This window comes from Rhinopithecus roxellana, chromosome 12, assembly GCF_007565055.1.
Source record: "Rhinopithecus roxellana isolate Shanxi Qingling chromosome 12, ASM756505v1, whole genome shotgun sequence".
Lineage (NCBI taxonomy): Eukaryota > Metazoa > Chordata > Mammalia > Primates > Cercopithecidae > Rhinopithecus > Rhinopithecus roxellana.
This window is the reverse complement of record NC_044560.1, coordinates 43,979,544-43,998,071: the sequence shown is the minus strand read 5'-3', so window position 1 is coordinate 43,998,071 and position 18,528 is coordinate 43,979,544. Positions and strand designations below refer to the sequence as shown.

General features: G+C 41.9%; 1 protein-coding gene across 2 annotated transcripts in view; it reads right to left on the bottom strand.

The window, feature by feature from the left end:
- Positions 1-18,528, bottom strand: part of JAK1 (Janus kinase 1) — a 128,432-nt gene that overhangs the window by 34,242 nt on the left and 75,662 nt on the right. For both annotated transcript variants that reach the window (XM_010370709.2, XM_010370711.2), the window contains exons 2-6: positions 18,432-18,514; positions 15,720-15,918; positions 11,450-11,573; positions 5,866-6,019; positions 1,809-1,972 (exon numbers count right to left, since the gene is read on the bottom strand). In XM_010370709.2, the coding sequence (XP_010369011.1) occupies positions 1,809-1,972; positions 5,866-6,019; positions 11,450-11,573; positions 15,720-15,918; positions 18,432-18,437 (647 nt within the window). In that variant the 5' untranslated portion in view covers positions 18,438-18,514. The remainder of the gene's footprint in view (positions 1-1,808; positions 1,973-5,865; positions 6,020-11,449; positions 11,574-15,719; positions 15,919-18,431; positions 18,515-18,528) is intronic.

The following is an 18,528-nucleotide window of genomic DNA, read 5'->3' as shown; positions in this document are numbered from 1 at the left end:
TTAGGATTGAGCATCGGTTAGAAAACGGTCTGCAAGGTGTTAGAAGCACTTATCTCTTCGTGTGATGAGAGATGCTTTGTATGTTCTATTTGCATGTCTGGTTTATAACTTTTCTAAACAAATCACATTTTTTATTTTAAAAATGAGAAAGACAGGCTGGGCACGGTGGCTCATGCCTGTAATCCCAGCACTTTGGGAGGCTGAGACGGGCAGATCACTTGAGGTCGGGAGTGAGAGACCAGCCTGACCAACATGAAGAAACCCTGTCTCTACTAAAAATACAAAAGTAGCTGGGTATGGTGGCACACTCCTGTAATCCCAGCTACTCAGGAGGCTGAGGCAGGAGAATCACTTGAACCTGGGAGGCGGAGGTTGTAGTGAGCCAAGATCACACCATTGCACTTCAGCCTGAGCAACAAGAGCAAAACTCCGTCTCCAAAAAAAAAAAAAAAAAAAAAGAGAGAGACAGAGAGACAGAGAGAGAGAGAGAGAGACAGAGAGACAGACACACACACAGACACAGACACAGACACAGACAAACTAAGGCCAATTAATACAAAAGACTTAGTGTTTGCCATGTGACTATGAATCAGATAAACTATTTAAAAGATCAACAGGTAAGCTGAAAGATTAGTTACCTATCCAGGTGCTAGTGGGCGAGCATCCACAACAAACAGAATCTAAGAAAGCTGATATACTGCTAGAACAGGAGTCAATGTTGAGAAGAATGTTGAGTGCCCATGAAACAAAGAACAAGTCCACTGGGGGCCATACAAATATGGAGACTGGTCTGCTTGTTACTTCCAGGACTGAGACAGCACCTGGCCCCAGGTCATCCCTGCTGCATGGAGTGGCTTCAGAACAGTGGAAAATTGTGAAGTTTGGGATTTATCCTCAACAAATGTTGTAATTTTTCTTTTAGATTAATGTAATATAATAAAGAGAATTAGAGAAGAACTGTCATTTTTCAATTCAACTTATGAAAAAACAAAGACAAAGTGCCCAAAGTGAAGGCCACAGAAAAAGAGAAAGCAGCAGTTGAGCACGTATTGACTCAATCCCTGCATCACTGAGGAGCGGGCTGTGATCTGCTCTAGACTCTCTGGTCAAGCCAAGGAGAAACAAGCAGCGACCTTATGAGAAGATGCACGCTGCCTATCACAAACAATGCAGCTATGAAATCCCTTCTTCAAAATGAGACTGTCTTCATTTATGACAATCTTAATAGCCCACTGGTGAAAAAAAAGCTAACTGATGTCACAGATGGACAGAACTTAAATATTCCTTCACAGAGACTTGATCACAAATTATATTTTTAAGTAAATGCAGTTTCCTTGAGAAATTTAATAGTAGTTGATCAATTCTCACATTAGAATTAACAGCTCTGTAGTGAACATCTATAACGCATTGAGTTCAGGATGGGGATGGTAGTAGATGCTTATAGAACCATATTGAGAAGAATTTTTAAGATGGGTCCAAAACAAAAGGAAAAAATGCAGTGATATAAGGCAGTATCCACCATGGGCAAGGAGGGGATGGAGAAGGCCTGGGGGTCACTAATTTTATTGGCATCCTCAGCCCAGAAATTTCACCCAAGCACAAATTTCTGAGATTAGCAGCCAACATCCAAAATCAAGACACAATTATAATTATTCTACGTGTATGTAGTCAACATTCTAAATAAGATCTGTGTTTCACAGAGAGCAAGGGTCAGCCAAACCCTGGCAGTAATTAAGCTGAAATGTGTAAGAACATGTAAAAACACCACCATCCTCACAATCAACACTTCGGCCAGCGAGAAGCTTTACCTGATGTCCTTGGGCAGTTCTGGCAACTGCATCTTCTTCATCATGGCATAGTGTGAGATGGCCAGGACAGCCATCCCCAGACACTCGTTTTCAATATCATGCCCATCCTGCTCGGTCTTGGGGTCTCGAATGGGAGCCAGGCATTTCACCAAATCATACTGTCCCTAGGAGCAAAGGGGAGAAACCACGAGAGCCCACCTGTTATTGATCTTGAGAGGAAGGCTCCCCACACAGGGAGGTGCTGCCTAAAAATGCAGCACAGAAACGAGACGAATCAGACTGACAGTTTCTCTAGCATCAGAGCTCTTTTCAACAGAGTTGGGCATGAAGGGGCTCAGGAGATGTCCTCCCACGCTCATTCATTTAACAAACATTGACTGAGCACTATGCCAGATGCTGGGGAACAGTACAGACATATGAAGTCCCTTCACCATAGAGGTGATGCTGACAAACACTGCATACTAGGCCTGGACTGCGCCAGAGCAAGGGAAGGTGACACTGGGCTGAGGTCTGATCATGCATTAATTCCACAAACATGCTGAGATGGCCTTGTCTAGGAGCTGGGTGTACAGGGTTGACCGGGCTCTCCCCTCCATTCTGTTGTAGTTCTAAAGAAAGGGGAACATTCCACAGTGCATCATCACCATGTGTACATTTTCCCACATCTGCCGTTTGAGTTTCCCATAGTGAAATGTATCACCAAAACATACTCCCTCACTGATGGAGGTGCACAGCATTCTAAGAACTAACGTGAACTTTAAACACAAAAAATAAAACGAGGCTAACCAGCAGTGCCCAGCCCAGCTTTGTATAGAGTGAAAACGGTAATTCCAGTGCCAGCTCCCACTGATTAAACCCAGCCTCAGTGCTGCCAGACAGTGCTTGGTTCCCTTGTTAAGTCCTCATAACATCTTACGAGGTGGATGTTAACATCATCACCTCCAACAGATGAGGAATCTAAGGCACAAAATGGTAAACAGCCCTATTCAGTCACTCCTTCATTTGGTAATTACTGAGAACTAATTATGGGCTAGATGTTATTCTAGGTGCTGGGGATACAGCAATAAACTAAACCACGTTCCTGATCTCCTGGAGATTCTACTCTAAGAATAAAGAAAAGAATAAATGAATAGGAATACCTAATGTCAGGTAGTTACAAAACCCCAAGTCGAGTAGAAGAACGGAGTACCCTGGGAGCTCAGGGCTTGGCAAGTGGTAGGCTGGGAATAAATCTAAAACTGACCAGGACCTCTGTTCAATGCCGTACTACAGCCACACTCAGTCTTCAAAAACTGACTTAAAGTACATAGAACGCTAAAGTATGAACTCTTCAGCCTTTCTCCAGCTTGCAGCAAGGCAGGCACAAAGCCTGGGAGAAATGTTCCTGCATACATGAGATACTCTCTTTCCCTGAAGAACTTCAGATTAATGGTTTTTGGATGGAGGGCTCCCACTGCTCCAGTTTCTCTTCTTTTCACCATGGGATATCTTGTTTCTCTCAAGTGAGGAAAGGTCACTGACATTCCAAAAACTTCTGAGGAACAATGATCTATGCCAGTGATGTGTGAAGAGCAAAGCAAAACCTGAAACTGTCTTCTTGGGCTGTGGTTTTTTGTAAACATTCGCTGTAAAGCTACAAGTCACTTATTCCTGAGCCTCCAAAAGGTCAGATCTAATGCCATGCTTATTCTTGAAGTATGCCACACTCTTCCTTTACACCTCAGTTCCCGGGAAAGGTAAAGAATAAATCTCAGCTATGGATACACAAAACTGGGAAGCTGAATCCAAAAAGACCAATCTGAAAATGGCCAGTTTTCTTTTTTTCCCACACAGTATCTGCCTGGAGCTGTGCACTGTCCCCTTTCTCTGTTGTCTCTATGGCAGTTCTAAGGCATAGACGGAATGGAGATAATGCATAGTTAGTAACTAAAGCCCTACAGTGGGACGTAACTCTGACACAGATACACTGATACGTGTGTGATCTCACACATAATGGTATACTCTGAGGAATTAATAAAAAGAACATGTACAGGAACACCTACGCATGCAGTTGTTCACAACAGACTATAAAGTAATAGCATAATAGGGAAAATGAGAAAAACAGAAAATGTTCAGGAACGGGTGACTAAGTTAAATAAATGACAGCTTTTCCTCTGGACTCCAGCCTCATTACTCAATTTCCTACTTGAAATCTCCACTTGTATGTTTCACAGGCATCTCTGAAAAAGGACTCCTGATTTCTGCCCTTTCCCCACCCTCTTCCCCCAAGACCTTCTCTGTGTGGGGAATGACTCCATTATCCATCTGACATCACCCAAAACAGAAACCTAGTCATCATCTTTGATTCCACAAATTCTCTCAGCTTCCACATCCAACTCAACAGCAAATCCTACCAATTCTGTCTTCAAGATGAACGGCAGATCTACTCATTTTTCTCCACTGCCACTGTTGCTACACTAGGCCAAACCAGCATTTTCTCTCTCAGGATCATTGCTGCAGACTCTCAGCTTGTATGTTCGAAGTGTACTCTTAGACCCAGCACAATCTACTTTCCACATATAACAAGAATCATCATTGACTTGAAACTTACATAAAATGAAGTCTTCCAAATGGCTTCCCACCACACTCAGGATTAAAGTATAACCCCTTGCCAGCTCCTACAAGGCTCTGTGTATGCGATCTGCCCCCACCTGCTTCTCCAGCCTCGTTCCCCATTACCCTTCTCTGGTCTGCAGTCACATGGCCTCTCCTCGCAGCTCTACTGGCCCTCAGTTCCTTCCCCCATTCTGTTCCCTCTACATCAGATCTTTTCAGCTGAGGCTGATGGGAGACTGGGCAATATTGAAGACACTTTTGGTCATCACCGCTAAGGAGAGAGTGCTACTGCTATCTACTGGGTGGAGGGCAGGGGTGCTGGTAAATATCCTACAATGCACAGGGCAGGCCATCACAGCAAAGAATCATCCGGCCCAAAAGGTCAGTAGTGCTGCTGCTGAGACACCCTAAATGGAAGAAATAATCCCTCGCCCCTCTCTTAGAATTGCAGATTCCTTTTTATTCTTCAGGATTCATTATAAATGTTACCTCCTTAGAGAGACTTTCTCTGATCATATGATTTAAATTAGGTCTTCCCATTCAACCCCCCTTCTCCATATTCTCTATCACAAGCTTCTGCTTTCACAGTACTTTCCATAATTTCTTATGTATTATCTATGTATCATTTTATTTGCTTGTTTTCTAACTTGATGTACATCTGATGCATGCAGAGGCCATGTCTGTCTTGTTCACTCCAACATCTCTAGCACCTTAGCAGGTACAAATGTCTGAGGCAAACAGTACACAGACATCCAGTCAATATTTGCTGAATAAATGAATTGTTACAAAGTCATTAAAACAACAAAGATCAATATTTTAATTGACATTTGAAGGACAAACAATAAAAAAAATCAGATGAATAAAAAAGCAGTTTATAAAACAAAATAAACCATAAAATATTTTCAAAATCTACACAGTATCTAATTTTGCGTGTTAAAATCAGGAAGCATACTACCAAAAATCTTAGTAATCTCAGAGTAAATGTAATTTCAGGTGATTCTAACTTCTCTTCTGTTTTTTTTCTAGCGTGTAATCTTTCTACCCTACCACCAGTGACAGAGTGGCCATCTCCTTCCTCCCCAAACATTACTACGGCTGCTGAGAAGTGCCTTCTTCAGCCCTGTTGAATTACATCTTCTTTCAAGTAGAGCTTCCCTCTGACCTCTGCACACAAGGCTATTAATAGGAATAAAAAATAAAATGGTAGGAGGTGGGGAACAAGAAAGGAATAAGAAAGAAGGGAGGCCCGAAAGCCCACAAGCTGGATAACCAGCCTCTTGGAATGCTGAAATGCTGCCTTTTGTCTCCTCACTTGGGGCAACTTCAGGTGTGGCAAGAACTTACCCAGAACAGGCCATAAAGCACCCTAGCACCACCAAGTTCAGCTGCACCAGGGAGTCGAGCTCTACAATGCCTCTCCCACCCCACAAACTCCAGCTTCTCCTGGGCTCAAACTTCCTACCTGAGCAAAGAGATACTCCAGTGAGCTGGCATCAAGGAGAGGGGTTGCATCTGGAACCTTTTTTTTCTCATAGCCATTTTTCTGCTTCTTTGGAGAATGACGCCACACTGACTGCTCATTGTCGTTGGTTCCATGCCAATTGGTGAAATAGAACCTGGAAGGCAGGAAAATGAATGCCAATTGTGGCAAAGGGGACCCAGATGTGGGCAGGGCGTCCTGGTTCACCAACAGTGGTCAGTGCCGGAGGCTGAAGTGCCCTGAGAAGCAGGCAGACAACCCTGCCCCTTGCAGCCCTTACCATGTCTTTCCTTCTTACTAGCACTGTGTGAGAAGTGTCCCATCAGCACCTCTTCTATGACTCGGGGAGCTAAAGTGACTTCCCGAAGATCACAAAGACAGCTCCTCTGACTTCTCACTATGCTTCCAGAATAGGGAAACACCTGCTGACTGGAACTCCGTGCTGGCCACAACTCCCTGCATGCTTACCATCAGCCGCACTGCTAAGCCCATTCTACCTCGAATCCAAGACTGATTCTATTGACATTTTAACATTCCTGCAATTTAGTTTCATCACGCAATCAAGATATACAGCTTACATGGCAGTGTTTCCTACTTCCCAGATTGCTGCTATTAAACTGATGGTGTGTTTTACATGATGAATAGGGTTTTAAAAGAGAGCTGCCCAAACATCACCACAAGCATCATGAAACGAGTTAACAAGCACTTTACATATATATATTATGTTATTTAATCCTCACAGCAACTCTACAAGGTAGGTTTCATTCATTTTACAGATGAGGAAAACTGAGAGTCCAAGAGGCTAGGTGACCTAAAACTACAAAAGCCTGTTCTCTTAGCTACTACAGTTGACCGTTGAACAACATGGGTTTGAACCACAGAAGTCCACTCATACACAGATTTTTTTTTTCAATAAATATGTTGAAAATTTTTTTGGAGATTTGCAACAGTTTGAAAAAAACTAACTGATGAACTGTGTGGCATAGAAATATTTTTTAAAAATTTCAGAAAAAGGTACATTATGAATACATAAAATATATACAGGTTACTAGTCTATTTGTATGTTAACTGTTTATGTTATTGGTAAGGCTTCCAGTCAACAGTGGGCTATTATTAGTAGCTATGTTTTGGAGGGTCAAAGTTATATATGGATTGTCAATTGCACAGGGGGTTGGTGCCTCTAACCCTACCCTCCATATATAACTTCCTCTGTCACCTGTAAGAAAAACAAAATGAGTTCTGGAATGTGTGGAAGTGACTAAGGGAAGTGACTGAGCCAAGCCAGCCCAGGCCATCTCTAGGCTATAGACTCAGCTGGTACCTAGGTCTCTTTCCCTTGACTTCCACATGAACTAATGAGAAAAGAACCATGTCACAGAGAAGCAATAAATACAACTCCCTCTTTCCCTGCAAAAAGCTGCTGCTACACTTCAACATCTGTCACTGTGCTATGTTTGCAGAGCCTAAAACAAGCCAGGCCCCGAGTTAGGGACTGGGATGCAGAGGGCTCTCAGGCATGTTTCTCGCACTCCGTGAGTTCCTGTCTCTGGGAGCAATCGGCCAGGTCCAGTAGCAACTATCCAGCAACCCACAATGGGGCACGTGTCATAAGCAGGTCTACACTGTGACTTTCATAGGCCCTAAACACTTTTCCCTTCCTCCATAAGAAATATTACAAGTTATATTTCTCAACTATGTTTTCTGATTTTAAGTGAAATTAGGCATTTTATGGGCCCCTAACAAGTGTGCTTAAAGAATAAGTTGTCTAGGCACTGTGCTTAAAGAATAAGTTGTCCTTGGACATATGAGTCTCCGGCGAGGTGCCAAGGAGACAGACAGGTCGCCCTCCACTGCCAGGGGAGGTGGCAGGAGGGGAAAAAGTACCAAGGAAGGGAAGCTGGAACAGAATAATTAAATGCCAGGCTATAGAACCTGGACTATGCAAAGCAGGCAGAGCAGAGAACGAAAGCCAAGCACATATGAGGCATGCTGTCCCGGCAGGGAAGCCCCATGGAAGATAGAAGCGGCAGAGAGAAGCAGATGCCTATGGCATTATTCAAGCAATGGCATGAGCTGTGCGGAAACAGAGGCTGCAGCTGTCCTGCTCACCACTGAATCCCAGTGCCTGGTACCTGAACACATGCTTTAAACAAAAGATGAATAAACTCGGGGAGTGGCAATTAACATGGAAAGGATTAAACAAAGAACTTACTTTAAAGGTAAAAACCAACATTTTTATAATCTTCAATGATTCTAAACAGCCCATCTTCCCTGTAACTTATGAAAGTGACTGAGAATTTGACTGTGGGCTTTGGTGTCTCTGTCACACACAGAAAGAATCACACATCTACAGAGCCATGGGCAGCATAAGCCACATCAGGCCTCTGAAGCTGCTGGACTCTTCCCTTACCCTCCGCATGTGTGAGGGGGACCACATGCTGGTGACAGTGAAAAGCTTAAGGCTATCAGCTGGCAGCGAGGCTGCCATTCATGCTGTACCCAGGCCTGGCACTGCTCTTCAAGGGTAGAACAGAGCACATGCCCAGGAGAACTTAGCCACGATCCTCTCCCTGGGACAAGCAGGAAGGAAGGAGTGAACCAGCTACAAAGGTTCAAAGAGGGGTTCTGACAGAATGGCCAACAGGAGGGGTAAATGCTGTTTGATGGTGGAGGAAGGCAGTGATAAGAGAATGAGAAGGAGACACAATATGCAAAGTTTCCCGAGAGAAGGAAAGAAAAGGATCCCGAGGATAGAGGGTATTGTCCAAGAGAGAAGAGTCTCTGGCGAGGTGCCAAGGAGACAGACAGGTCGCCCTCCACTGCCAGGGGAGGTGGCAGGAGGGGAAAAAGGCAGATGTTCCCTGAGCTGACCGAGCCACGGCCTTCTTCTTCCACATCCTACTGAGTCTCTGTGAGAAACAGTCCTTGGACCTGGTAGAGATGAGGGCCCAACAAACTCCCTCTGGGCAGAACACAATCTTCAATCTGGTCTGAACAAGGATATTCTTCCAGGCTGCTGAGAGCCCTGTGGGACCATCTTTGGCTTGGAACCCTTTAGGTCAGATACTCAGACAGCACCAGGCCGAGACCAAACATAATGTGTAGCTTTTCCACTAGAACAAAGGCTAAAGGTAAACAGAAGATCAGGGAGTCTAAAATAAGGCCGACAGCTTTCTCCTTAATAAGATGTCAAAAATATTAACAAAACTTTAAATCTGTGACTACAAGAATCAGTACCCTCCTTATCACCCATAAGGCCAAGCTTAAAGACACAATGAAGACAGACATTCCACACACCTTTTTAAAATTAATTATCAAAGTGTTCATCAAACCTGGTACACAAAAATTTCAGATACTATAGCATGCCAATGGAAAAAAAAATTTAAATGACGTTAATAAATATAGAATGATACCTGCCTATATTATTTTTCAGAATGACGTGGAGGAACAAAGCAGGAAGACAAACAGACATCAATCAGAGATATGCATTGCAAGTTTTTGAGAAAATTATGTACAGATAACTGCATATTTTAAGTTTATATGCAGATATTATACACAAAGAATTCTCTTTAGACTTCTACAAAATTTTTTGATGGACAGTGAAATTCAATTGTTTAAAAAAGTAAGAAAATACTTTTTGAAAAGGAATACAGAATGTTGTCTTATGCTAAAATATATTATAAAACAACAACTGTCACAAGCATTATCTAAAAACAGAAAATGATAATTGAAATAAAAGAATATTTCCCAAACTAGAGCTGGTATTCCACTGAAATAATCACCAACATTTATTTTCATTTATACCTCCTTTAGTGGTGAGATTATGAGGTTTCAAAATTTTTGTAGTTTGTCATCAGGCAAATGTTTTAGCTTAGGATGGTATTTTTTTTTTCAAGTTCAAAGAGCCTGTGGTAACAAAGCAATATCCTGTTGAAGCACAATGTCGGGTACAGAGTCAAGGTGCTAAAAGTGAAGCAACTCTGCACTTCCAGGCAGCTAATAGAAAGAGGGAACAGTAAAGACAGACTTTAATAGCCAGACATTCAGACAACCAAGACTAATGCCTCACAGAGAATTGTAAAGCTAGTAAGACAATTCATTAGATGTAAATTTTTGGGTTAACTCTCTTCCCTTTTCTGGGTATTAGTTTTTCCACTGAAAAAAAAAATGAGAGTTGAATTAGGTAACTTAGGTCTTTTCCAAGTCCTAAAAGTTACCATTCTAGACTCTGAGCTGAGTACAGAAACCTAGAGGGAGAGAATTAGAGCCCAGTGACATATCCCCTGCAGACTTCAAACTGCAACAACCCATTTCATGCTGATCACACAGTCAATCCTCAGGCCACAAAAAGCAAGATTACATGTGGAAAAACAAAGCCAATAGCCAGAAGGCTCAGCTGGGACCTGAAATCTCCACGGCACACAGCTTTCCTCTCCAGATGAGACTTTGGTTAAGTATAGAAAAAAACAGGAAAAAGTCGGCTCTAGGATATTTATTAAAGAAAGTTAGATGTGGTTCAGTGTCCACTGAGAAAAACATCCCAGTCATTTTGTAATGGTGACAACTCTGCCAAATTCTCCCAAAAATAACAGCTATGATACTGTGAAGAGCCTCTGAGATTTCAGAGGGTTTTTCTAGCAAATCCCTGCATTCTGTTAGCATCTGAGCTAATCTACTGATTTAATACTTATGTAAGTTAACCTGCGTTTCAAAAAGGATCCACCCTATTTATAATCTCCACTGCTAAACACACATGTTAACTTCTGCTCAGCAAGTATCTAACTAACATATTTTCCATTCTAGTTACTGAACAAATTTGTTTACAAACTCAGGAGACTGCAGCTATTGAAGTACTGACTGTGTCACCTTGGGATATACTGTGACATTTCACAAAGTCTGAAATATGGGGAAAAAGGCAGGTGCCCATCAGAAGAAAAATTACAGCTCCACAGTCAAAAATCCTCTAGGAATAGTCAAAACATCCACTCCCAGAGAGCAAGGCCAACCTAGAATTTCTAGTTAACCCTTCAGGCAATGTTTCTCAAGCTTTTTAGTTTCAACTTTTAGTAAGAAAAATATTTTATATCATGACCTTTATATATAATACACACATACATACATATATATGTGTATATATATATAAAACATATCTCAAAAGGTTAAAAAATATATTATGTATATATGCTGATATTATCTATTCTCTCCTGTTTCTTTTTCTTAAATTCACTAAATTAAATTGAATTCATAACTGTGAATCCACTAAATTAAATTCATAACTATGATTACCCATTTGAAAATCTCTGCTGCAGGACACTAATTCCATTCAAAACATCCTCTGCATTATCAAGATTTCTTTTCTAAAATGTGGCAGAGGAAGGTGATCAAACTCATCTTGAATTGTATTCCAAATACTGAAGAAGTCCTTTCTCATATCAAGCAAATACAAAAGTTACAAATTACAAAAATGACTACAATACTTCTTGGTAAGTGACTCAGGGCCCCAGGCTGACCACTGTCCCTCAGTGCAGAGGGAGCCAGGCAGGTACCAGGTCAGTACTTCCCATACCTCATCCGGTAGTGGAGTCGGAGGGACATCTTGTCATCAACGGTGATGGTGCGATTTGGAGCATACCAGAGCTTGGTGTTCTCATCATACAGGGCAAAGAGGTTGTGACAAAGAGGGGAGATACCTGAGGAAAAGTAAAAAACCACATCAGAATATGAAGGCAGATACATTTGGCCATCTGTTTCTAAACCCAATATATGCAAAGATAAGGAACTCTCTCAAAGATAAGGAATTCACAAAGAATCTGGGTCACTCGTATCCTCTTAGGGCAAACAGATTTCCAACCAGGTTCAGTCAGGCTGTTTTGATCATAATCATCAAGAACTATGACTCCCCAGAAATATGCCCTGTAGCTCCTGGCAAACCAAATTTAGATCATTTAAAAATAAAACTCTGATGACATTTTTCATTACAGGTATCCGTGGCAGAGTCTTATCAAATCCAGCTTTTAAAAACCCCCTATCTGAGAGGTTCACAGATCCTGCCTGATGTGCACTTTGCTAATCAGAAACACTCTGGGAGTTGGGGAAATCTTCCATCTGTTTCCTACAGAAAGCATTTAAACAATTCTAACACACTGCGATTATATATCAAACATGCAAACAAATTCCTGGCAGTAGTATGCAAAACGCATATTAGAATAAATAATAACCAAAGTGATTTTTGTCAGTGATTAAAATCTATTACCATTAATAATAAATATACTTAAGTACTCTGTATGATTATCACAAATATTTTTTATTTAGTAGCCAACTAGCAAGAAGATATATGGCTTCACAAAGCTGGCCCAACAGTGCTCCCCTGCCTCTCCACTCCACCAGTTGCCTCCGTCAACACGATAATGATGGGAAAGACCAGGGAGATTATGAAGTCACTCACTTCTACGCCCATGATTAAAATTTTATGAACCTGTAACATAGGCAGTTTGGGAGGGAAAATGACTGCCAACAATCAGCTATTACTGGTATTTTTTCATAAGCAGCCAGGCCTCAAACTAAGATGAGGTAAACTTAAATGACAAAAAACCTGGGAGAATATGAGGTAACAAACATTTGTTTCCCAAATCGGACATCTGCAGTGAGACTGACACTGACAGGGCCCCTCCCTGGCCCAGTCCACCCAGGCCTGGACTCTCTCCAACGCAGACACTGAGTTAAGAAGCTACAGACACCTTGGCAGCTATCTAGTGCTCTCCTGAACACCTCAATCCATGCTTCTCAAGAAATGTGAACAGTTACCCTTCAGAAGTTAGTCTTTCTTATAAACCAAGAACATGGAGATAAACTTTAAAGGGAAGTTTTCCTTGGGAACATGGGCAAACAGCTTTTGGATTCAGTATTATTGGGACATATAATTCAAATATGCTATAGGTTTTCATTCATAAAGTGGCTTTTGTGGACTGGGTTGGAAACTCAGCCTGTCTTTATATATATCCACATTTGAATGTGCACCAACACTTACATATCTGAAGTGTAACTTATTTTATTCATGAAACTGTCTGTAATTCTAACACAGGTCTGATTCTAACAGTATTACTACCCATAAACAGAAAGATCAAAGACATATCTCTTTATATAAAAGTGCTGAGTAGTAAAACAATACTAACATTTACTGAGGGCTAAGTGTCAGGCATCAGGGTAACAGACTCTAAATTTATTATCTTGGCCGGGCACAGTGGTTCACGCCTACAATCTCAGCACTGTGGGAGGCCCAGGAGGGCAGATCACTTGAAGTCAGGAGTTCGAGAATAGCCTGGCCAACATGGTTAAACCCCGTAGCCGGGCGTGGTGGTGTGGACTTGTAATCCCAGCCACTCGGGAGGCTGAGGCAGGAGAATCGCTTGAACCTGGGAGGTGGAGGTAGCAGTGAGCCAAGATCGTGCCACTGCACTCCTGGGTGACAGAGAAAGACTCTGTCTCAAACAAACAAACAAACAAGCAAATAAATAAATTCTTTTTTTGGCTGAGTCTGGTGGCTCACACCTGTAATCCCAATACTTTGGGAGACTAAAGCAGGAGGATCACTTGAGGTCAAGAGTTCAACACCAACCTGGGCAACATACCAAGACCTCGTCTCCATAAATAATAAAAATGAGTCAGGCACGGTGGCACATGCCTGTAGTCGTAGTTGCTTAGGAGGCTAAGACCAGAGGACCTTTTGAGCCCACGAGGTCACAGCTATAGTGAGCTATGATGGAACCACTGCACTCCAGTCTAGGGGACAAAGCAAGACCCCATCTCTAAAAAATATTAAAATTTTAAATTTAAACAAAAAGTATTACCCTTTAATCCTCCTGATATCTAATGAGGTAAATACTGTTTTGACCACTTTGCAGATGAAGAATCTGTGGTCTCCTGAGATTTACTCTGATTCAAGGTTACTCATCTAGTAAAGTGCAGAGCTGAGAATCAAACCAAGACATAGCTACTGAGGAGGTGAAGCAATAAGAACTAAAAGAACAAAACTTTACCCCACAGAGGTGAAAAACAGGAAAGAAAACAATACTGCCCTCAAACATCACTTTCTATGGTAACAGTGAGAGCTACAAGAACCTGTGGCATTCAGTACGTATTTCTGAAATGAGCTTCTGCAATATTCTGTTGAGCCAGTTACAGAAGAGACACCACTCACTTTCTATAAGGTAGGCTAGAAACCAACACCCCAAACTGGCTGATCCTGAGCCCAGAATTATAGGAGGCCCAGCGACTGTGTCTATCCTCAGGTTCACGGGCTCTCTCCTCTCATCTCTTTCCCAGCAGCTCCTTGGTCCCTCATTAACGGCAGCCAATGACTGCAAAAATGACCCTTGCTTACAAACTGAGTGAGGTTTATATCTGCTATGCTGATGGCAAAAAGCTTGGTGAAGAGAATAAACACTATAAACCAAATCTCAAGGAGAAAGGGAGAAAATAAAAGAAACAAAGTCTTAAAAAAATACTTTAGAACCACTGATTTACATCTAGGTGTTCTGATAATTACAAATACATTTAAAGCTGCTGTCTAAAGATGATTATTTGTACACGCTGCTGCCTAGTCAAAATAACTTTGCAATATTACTGGATTTTTCCCACTAATAATCTATACCTCAGCCCATTTTATCCTGTGTCAGGTTTAGTTAGTAAGAGCCTACTACGCTCTTCCCTATACCATGAGCCTCTCTCCCCTTTTACTGAAACTCTGGTGTGTGAAGCATTTTTGGCAGAAAAACAAATATCAGAAAGAAGGTAGGTTTTCTAAACAAACTGTATTACTAACAAGATAAGCAATTATTAAAATAACCATCCTATCCCCTCCGAGTTGTTCTGAGGGTGAAAGGTGGGAGAAGTAAAGCAGGGATCAGGCTGTATGGCATCACAACTGGCTACTTCATCATCATTAAATGAGTTGATCGAAACTTTTCAAAACAGCTTTGAGATATAATTTACATATTATAAAATTCTTCAGTTTTAAGTGTACAATTCAACAGATTCCAGTGTATTTACTGAGCTGTACAACCATCACCACAATCCAAGTGGATTAGATCTGTGATTTAACTTTTAATTTCTACGATTTAACTTGTCACTTAAAATTAGGCAAGCAAAAACTGCCAATGTCCTTAAGTTCAAAGGATGAAAGGGACTTTGGTTTCCCACCTTCTGAGGGCAACAGGCTAACTTTAAGACAACTCTCAGCTGAAAGGAGAAAAAACAGCTTGTGTTGTTGAGAGCCTCATTGTCCTTTTCGCAAATTGGCAACTTGACTAAGCCGTAAAGTAACACTCAGCTTCTCACTTCAACTCAGCACCATGCACAGGAGGGCAGGTCATGGCAGCAGAAGGAGGGGTCAAACTTTTTAGGAGAAGTTTTGAATAATTATTCAGCTATTGAGAGATGCTACTTGCTGAGCAGGGACTTACTTAGTCCCAGGTGCTTTACGTAGCACCTCATCTAGTGCTGATATTATTCTAATTGTACAGATGTGGGGAAATGAGAATTGAGCCTGGATACACAGAAGTCAACCGTCATACCCTGGTATCTTACAGTTCATTAGTGACAAAGCAGAAAGAAGCCACTCCTTAGATGAAGAAAGTGAAAAGTGAAACCCTCAGAATTAGAATCACTGGCCTAAGGTCACGTACAAGTGGCAGTGGCGGAAGTAGGGAGGAACCTCTGACTCCAGAGTCCACAACTCTTTCTGCTCAGCAGAGCTCCAAGGGGCAGAGACCCCCAGATCTTCTTCTGAACCGGTGTATTGGTGAAACCCCCAGCCCTGGGCAGCTGCCAGTACTCACGGCATGCCTGTGCAGCCCTGATGCACAGTTCCTCTGCTGTGTACTCTCCACTGCCCAGCCGGAGGGGCTCCCTGTCCGACATATAGAAGATCACTTCCACCCCTGGCTCAGGGGCCTCCAGGTTCACCTCAGTCTTCTTGGAGCTCCTCATTTTAGCACAGAAAGCCATGGCATTGCAGTCCTCTTTTATATTTAGATACTGTTGTGGAAGGAAAACAAGACTATGTGGTCACTCTGTGCGCTAAAAGTTCTTATGGCAAAAGGGAGTGTTCTGAAGGTAAAAAAGCAGAAACATTTGGTGTTGGATACGTACCTCTCCCCTGCCCCTTCCCTTCCTGGAAACCAAACATGTCAGATCTTACAAGAGATGAAACCATGGAAAATAATTATGCATACTAATTAATGAATTGTAATTCATTAATTATGTATTTTTGAAAATATGGTCAAACCATATTTTCAAAAATCAGAATAATTTTAGACATGGCCTGAATTTATTTTCTCCGTTTGCACCCAGGTTGTAATTGAAAAATGTAGCCCCTTCTGGAACCAATGATGTTAAAGGACTGATTATTAATTACCAATTCTGCTGCTATTTCTACTGGAATCACGCAAGCTTTGAACATACTTATGGCAAGAATCAGCGTTTTGATTTCATGTTCATCTCCCGCTAAACAGCAAGCATGGTGGGGGCATGAACCATATCATCTCTCTTCACATCCCCACCTGAGACAGTGCACAAAAATGATGACCAATTCATGTTCGTAAGTCACATGGAAGGGCCATAACAATTAATGAATGGAGCCCGGTTCCTATCACCCCAGGAGGAGCAGGAGGACCTTGACACAGCAGCAGGGCAGGAGGAAGCCTTGCTTGGAACAGTTAGAAAACCCTGGTGAGAAGCTTGCAAGTAAGTAATTCACAGAAGCACCCTCCAAAGGGAGGGCAACTAGGGCCAACAACCAACCTCGGCAACTTAGCCTTGGGCAAGGCCAGAAAGGAGGAAAGAAACAAGGGAAAGTCCTACACATTCTTTCTTCTTCTTGTCCAGTACCAATGGGCTACAAACTAATTCGCTGACCCCACACTCCTACTACTTTCTTCCTGCCAAGCCAACCTTCACTTAACACAACCTGTCTGCCAAGCCAACCTTCACTTAAACCCCTAATGTCTCCATAACACATATCAGATCCTCCAAGGGCTTCCCATTAATCTACAGAGTAATTCTGAGACTCTGAAACAGAGCCCCGCCGCCATCATCTGGCCAGCCAGCCTTCCTCACCTTATCTTCTATCACTCTGAGCTTCTTGCTTCATGCTTGAAACCCACAAGGCTGTCACTGTTACCGTATCCTCCCCTACCCAATGCTGCTTCTCACCCTCCTGCCTTCACTTGCACTGATTCCTCTACAGGAATATCTTTCTACCTTATCCCTTGCATGGCACACTTAAACTTTCTTTAGAATTCAGCTCAGATATCGCCTCCTGCAGGAAGCCTTCTCTGAACCTCCATCCCGTTCCCTAAGGCCCTCGCTTCTTGCTCCTAAACTTATCCCACTGCACTAACCACAGTAAATTTGAGTATCTTACTCATATGCCTATCTGTCTTTCTCTAACTTGCACATGCTGTGAGTTCCTTGAGATAAGAACTGACTCATCTGTCTCTACATCCATAAGAAACACAGAGGCTTACACATAGTGGGTGCTTGCAGAATGACCCAAGGAGGCTCCCCCAAACAAGAAAAGTCATACAGGGCAGACAGCAGTCACAGTTCTCTTCACCAAATTCATTTGCTTGGTCTATTAGATCCCCGGGTGAGGAGAGATTCTGAAAAGAGGGGCATTAACCAGATATGCCTCAACACTACAAACTGAGAGGTTTTCAATTTTAACTGTTTAATTTCCAAATAAATCTGAAGACCAGAATCTTCTGGAAACCAGCCTGAAAGAGTAAGTTCGTAATTTACCTTGAAATTCAGATCAACAAGCAAGACCACTTGAAAACCTGGCACTAAACCCCTAACCCCATCCCACATTGAAAAACTGTGATGGAAAACAGAGTAGCTAAAAGCCTGCTTCATAATGCAAGATAAATCTTTGTCCTTGAGATTCTTTATAGACGTGACAGGGGAAGAATCCAAAGACAGTGTTGAACCCTTTAACTCTAAGGAAATAAACAGGCAAACGCATGTAATTATATACTTACAAGATGTGACATTGTTTGAAATAGGAAAAAATCCAACTGACAATGTCCAGTAGGAGAGGACTCACTAAACAAAACAGGCAGGACTACTATGTGGCTGTCAAAAAGGATAACATAAAGCTGTATGTGAATCAACACAGAAAGATGCACAGGACAGTCTGCATAGTGAAAAAAGCATAATATGGATAGTATGATCATGTATATTCACAACATGTATAATATGATTATGCACATGCATATAAAAATCTGGAAGAACATACAATAAATTGTTAACAGTGGTGAACATCTAGGAGAGATTATAAGGGAAGTTTAACTTTTACTCTGTACCTCCTATACTTTCGTAGTTGGGATTTTTTTTAACCAGCATACTCAACATTGGGAATGAATAAATACATCAATTTTAAAAAATTAAAGGCAATAGCACCAATAGCCCTACAGCCTCAAGAACATGGTTTCATCAATTTTTTTAAAGCCAGATATTTTCCTTTTTTAAAAATATGCAAATCTACATACCTGCATTTATTCAGCTGTCCAGTGTTCCCCAAGAAGCAGACTGGATTTTCTTCTCTACTTTCTAAAGCTTCTTCAGAGAAGAGCTAAAGACAAAAAT